General features: G+C 31.7%; 1 protein-coding gene across 1 annotated transcript; it reads left to right on the forward strand.

Moving 5' to 3' along the window:
- The first annotated feature begins 2,791 nt into the window (after positions 1–2,791).
- Positions 2,792–3,181, forward strand: LOC143629349 (transcription factor PRE4-like). The gene is made up of 2 exons (XM_077098649.1): positions 2,792–2,929; positions 3,032–3,181. Exons 1-2 carry the CDS (start codon positions 2,804–2,806, stop codon positions 3,179–3,181), a joined length of 276 nt encoding a protein of 91 aa, XP_076954764.1. The 5' UTR covers positions 2,792–2,803.
- Positions 3,182–4,861: the final 1,680 nt, after the last annotated feature.

Below are 4,861 nucleotides of genomic sequence, written 5' to 3' on the forward strand. Positions count from 1 at the left end.
ACGCAGCACATACAGTCAAGGCTTCGCTGTAGCTTAGCATAATTACATCATTTACATACATACATACTTATTTCATGATTACAAGTGTTAACTTGTGAATACTCATTACTGCTTTCTTGAAACTCGTGAAACTCACCAACTCTAGTAGTTGACCCGTTTTAAACTGATTTTCAGGTGTACCTAAATCGGAATGATTTGGTGATCTGTTACTTGCCCAAGGTGTGTGGTTGATACTATGTGAATAGAGGCAAGGGTGTTAGTAGTAAGAACGTATAGTTAACGAACTAGCTTTGTTTGTATCGCCTAGACTGTAAAACAATGATAGAACAATGAATTGTAATATATTGTAAATTAGTTTGTGATATTTCTTTATAAACAATGTGTTGATACCAGAGGTGTCTGTTGCATTCCCGTTTTACGCTTCCGCATTGTGCTAGTCGAGGTGTGACAAAAAAAAAAAAACGATATAGTGCATATGTGCATTAGTGTTGTAAATATGCATTAGTGTGTATTACATACAAGAAATAGTGTTGTATTTGCATATATTCAATGGTGTGTATTATATAATGCAATTGTGTTATATTATATGCAATGAAACATTATTGTATATATGCAATACACAATATTGCACATATGCACTACGTCAATAGTTTTGTTTTTTTATGAACAATATTAACTTAACAGAAGGAAGAAAGAAAAATAAATTACAATTAAAAAAAAAGCGTTAAAATTAATTTTTATTAGTTCTCTCTTTAATATGAGTTCTCTCTAAATCCCACTCCTATGTAAAGAAAGGATCAGTTATGGGATCAAATGAAAACTAATTTTAAAGAAAAAGATTAAAAACTTCTAAAGAATTATTTTTAAATTTTTAAAAACTTTTATATAGTTTTTTTCCCATTATTTTTATATGTTGATATTGTCCAAAAAAAAAAAAACAAAAAAAAAAAAACTCGTCGGTAAGCTCATAGGTATAGTACATACGTGCAATAGTGTGTATTGCATATATACAAGAGTGTTTCATTGCATAGAATTTAACACTATTTCACATATTTGTACATACTATTGTATATATTTAATATAAGACTAACGCGCTCATCGAATACACATTAGTACGTATGTATAATATAACACTAATGCACATATGAACTACATCGGCTATTATTTTTTATATATTTTTGTATATAATACAATACTACCACACATATACAATACACAAATATTGAATATATACAATTAAACACTATTAAACATAAAAATACTCAGTATTACACAAACGTAATTCAACAGTATCGCACAGTAATATACATTACAACGTCTTTTTTTTTAATTTCTTTTCCCGTGAAGAGTAACAAAATATAAGAAAAATGGAAGAAAGGAAAATTTAAAAATAACTTTTTTTAGCTAAAAATAATTATTTAAGAGTTTTTTAATTTTATTTCTAAGGATGAGTTTCTTTTGATTCTCTCCATATATATGTATATATATATATATAGGGTAAAGATAACATACAAATAGAAAACGCGTGCGAAGCGTGCGAACTAGAACAAAATTGGAGGCGGCGGCATTTTTGTAAATAAATGAAAATCATGTTTGTAGTGTAATTTAATTACTCTATATAGTTTACAAATAGAGTAATTATAGTTTACAAATAGAGTAATTTTATTACTCTATTTGTAACCTATATAGAGTAATTTTATTACTCTGTTTCACTTAATTTATTAGGTAATTTACCTACTTTCCTCGTAAACCCTAGCCTCAATCGCTTAAAGCAATTATTCATTCATTCATCCGGTTACTTGTTTCAAAGAGAGTAATTATTGAATCTACTTCTTCTTTCTCAAATTATTTGCTTCAAAAACACCACAGTAACTACAAAATTGATTGGAAAATCGTGCGTTTTATTGTTTCAGTCTGTTATAAAAAGCTTCATCAACGAAATTGTAAACACATATCTTCTCTAATATCATCACAGTAATCCGGCAAGACGTAGGGATTTAACTTCCGATCAGAACGATACATCGGCTCTGGTGGTTGGTCGACGCCGATTGGATCGAGTATGTTGTAGCAGAAAGCGACGATGATGCCGCCAATAGAATCAAAAGTCTCGCCGGATTTGTCGCAGTTTTAGATACGAAAGCTGTGGTTGGTTTCGGCGGCGAGACAACATAGCCTTGATTGAAGGAGATGTGGCTGAGGTTGGCGGTGGAGTGATTGGAGTCCGGTGGTTTTGTGGTGGATGAGGAAGAAGATGGAGATGGGTCTGGTGGTTGGATGAGGAATAAGATGGGGGAAGAAGATTGAGATGGGTCTGGTGGTCGGATAAGGAAGAAGATGGAGAAGGGTTTGGTGGTTTTATTCAGTTTGTATGTTTAGTACAGATATTCTATTTGTATTTGATCCATCTCCTATATATATATATATATATATATATATATATATATATATGCATGCATGTAAATATTAACTAAGAGTGTACTTTTATATATATAGAAGTTCATGCTTACTTGTGATCTACGTAGAATTTGATTATTCAATTTCTAGGTTTTCTAGATTCAAATAAACGTTTTTTATACTGCCTTCATAGTTGTCAAGCTAATAAGATATATTTTATTTATTAATATTCAGTCCTTATATTAAGATAATGCGCAAACATAATATTAAATCACTTGTCATGTTACCGGCACCTTCAAAGTAAGGATGGAGGGTATTTATACTGAAGAGTAGCCCACAGTTTTGACTCATGCATCTATCTTTCTATCAGTTTTTTCATCTTTTAATAAACATAAATTCCAGGAAACAAATGTCGACCAGAAGATCAAGATCTAGGCAGTCAGGATCTACTTTGATCACTGATGACCAGATCAATGATCTTGTTTCCAAATTGCATCAACTTCTTCCTGAAGTTCGAAATCGCTGCTCGGATAAGGTAGTTAACAACTTTTACACTATGCAAATACAAATTCATAAGTTTTTTTGTGTAAGAAAGCAAAATATCATAGTATTGATGGTTGATGGTTGATGGTTGCAGGTGTCGGCAGCGAGGGTGCTGCAAGAGACATGCAGCTATATTAGAAGCTTGCATCGGGAAGTTGAAGACTTAAGCGATCGTCTGTCAGAGTTGCTGGACAACACAGACTCCACCCAAGCTTCCATCATCAGGAGTCTCCTAATGCAATAGCTCCTATATTTTTTTTCCATCATCAGGAGTCTACTACTTTTTGGTTAATTTATCTATATTTTTAAAGTTCCCTTTTTTTGGTCATTTTTATCGTAAAATGATTTTTGTCTTGATAAGTTTCAAATTATATGTAATAAGAGAGTATGTGGTCACTCATGATATGATTTAATGTGAGAGAATGGAAAGGAAAGCCATATATTTGCACTATAGAGTTTCGAGTTATATGTAACACAATTAAAACATTGATTCTGCGTACTCTGTTCTTATTGTTCTTGAATGCAACATCGAATAATTATATAGTAAATCTTAATTCACTTAACAACTATTCCGTTGCATTTAACCGAACAAATCACTTAGTGATTATTAGCATTTAGAATTATTAGCCTCTTTGTTAATTTGATGGTAACCAGTATGTCGGAATTGATGGTTTTTAAATTAAACCTGCCTTAAATGGGCATATGCATGTGTCCGCTCTCAACACCCTCAAGCCTAAATGGTCATGATAGTGGGGCTTGTGGAATTGATGGTTTTGAAATTAAACATGCCTGAAATGGGCATATGCATGAGTCCTGCTCTCAACACCTTCGAGCCTCAACGGTTGTGGCGGTGTGGGGTGTGTATCTGTAATGTTATATGACATTAAGGCTCAAATAGTGGGATTACCATCTTATTTAGTAATACTTAGATGACTTGTTATAACCTAAATGACGTCTTATATGCTAAGAACATGTAAAACATGACAACTTCCGTTAAGAGAAAACTTAGTACAGTTATCTTGTAACATATATGACTGATACTAAATGACTTGTTATAACCAAACATGACTTCTTGTAGGCTAAAACAACATATTGACATATGACAAGATTAATTAAGGCCTAAATACTGGACTTATCTGTTGGATTTTGTACTCGAGATTTAACAAAATAGTTAACGAAAACAGTTTAGGCATCATAAATAAATAACCGTAAGAACTTATCCAAATTTAACTTTGGATCTTTCACCAGGAGTCCATATGCAAAACGAATGTTGAACATAGAAAAAAACTAATGGTCAGAAAGTAAACAACTTTGTTTAGTTGCCACTCCTAAAACATCTGACAAAGTAAATTGCTGATATAAAGAACAGCTTAGAAAACTATTGAAGAATCAAAAGACTGAAGACATACAACTAATGGTTCAAACATCAGTTGTTTCAACAAAGATTAGTAGATTTCATAGGATTACTTAATGAGACAGTTGTCTGTATTAGTTTATCAGTAGTTTGCTACAGATTTGGTTAGATGTCGCTTTCACCATTTGCTTATCGGTAGTTTAATAGTTGTAAAAATGAAGAAGAGAGTCTCTTCTTCATTAACACTTTTACACATTACACAAATACCTTATCAGAATACCTTTGTACTCAAAATTAGTGAATGATGAGCTAAGGTTTAGGGGGGAGAAATAGATTGTAATCATTCGATTTTAATCAATACAAAGTTGTTAATTTATATGAAACCTTCTATGGCTTGATTAATTTCCGCTGCTTATTAACTTTGATAATACTAGTTGATTTATATTTCAATATTATTCAATTAATATGATACTAATCCATTCAAAGCTATGTTGAATTTATAATTAATCTAAAGTTGTTCTTCCATTCAATTAGATAAGCTGTTTACTGTTCTATTGGTGTAACTTGTGT

Source organism: Bidens hawaiensis, unplaced genomic scaffold (genome assembly GCF_021521415.1).
Source record: "Bidens hawaiensis isolate Kalapana, Puna unplaced genomic scaffold, B.hawaiensis_p1.1 tig00005189_1, whole genome shotgun sequence".
Lineage (NCBI taxonomy): Eukaryota > Viridiplantae > Streptophyta > Magnoliopsida > Asterales > Asteraceae > Bidens > Bidens hawaiensis.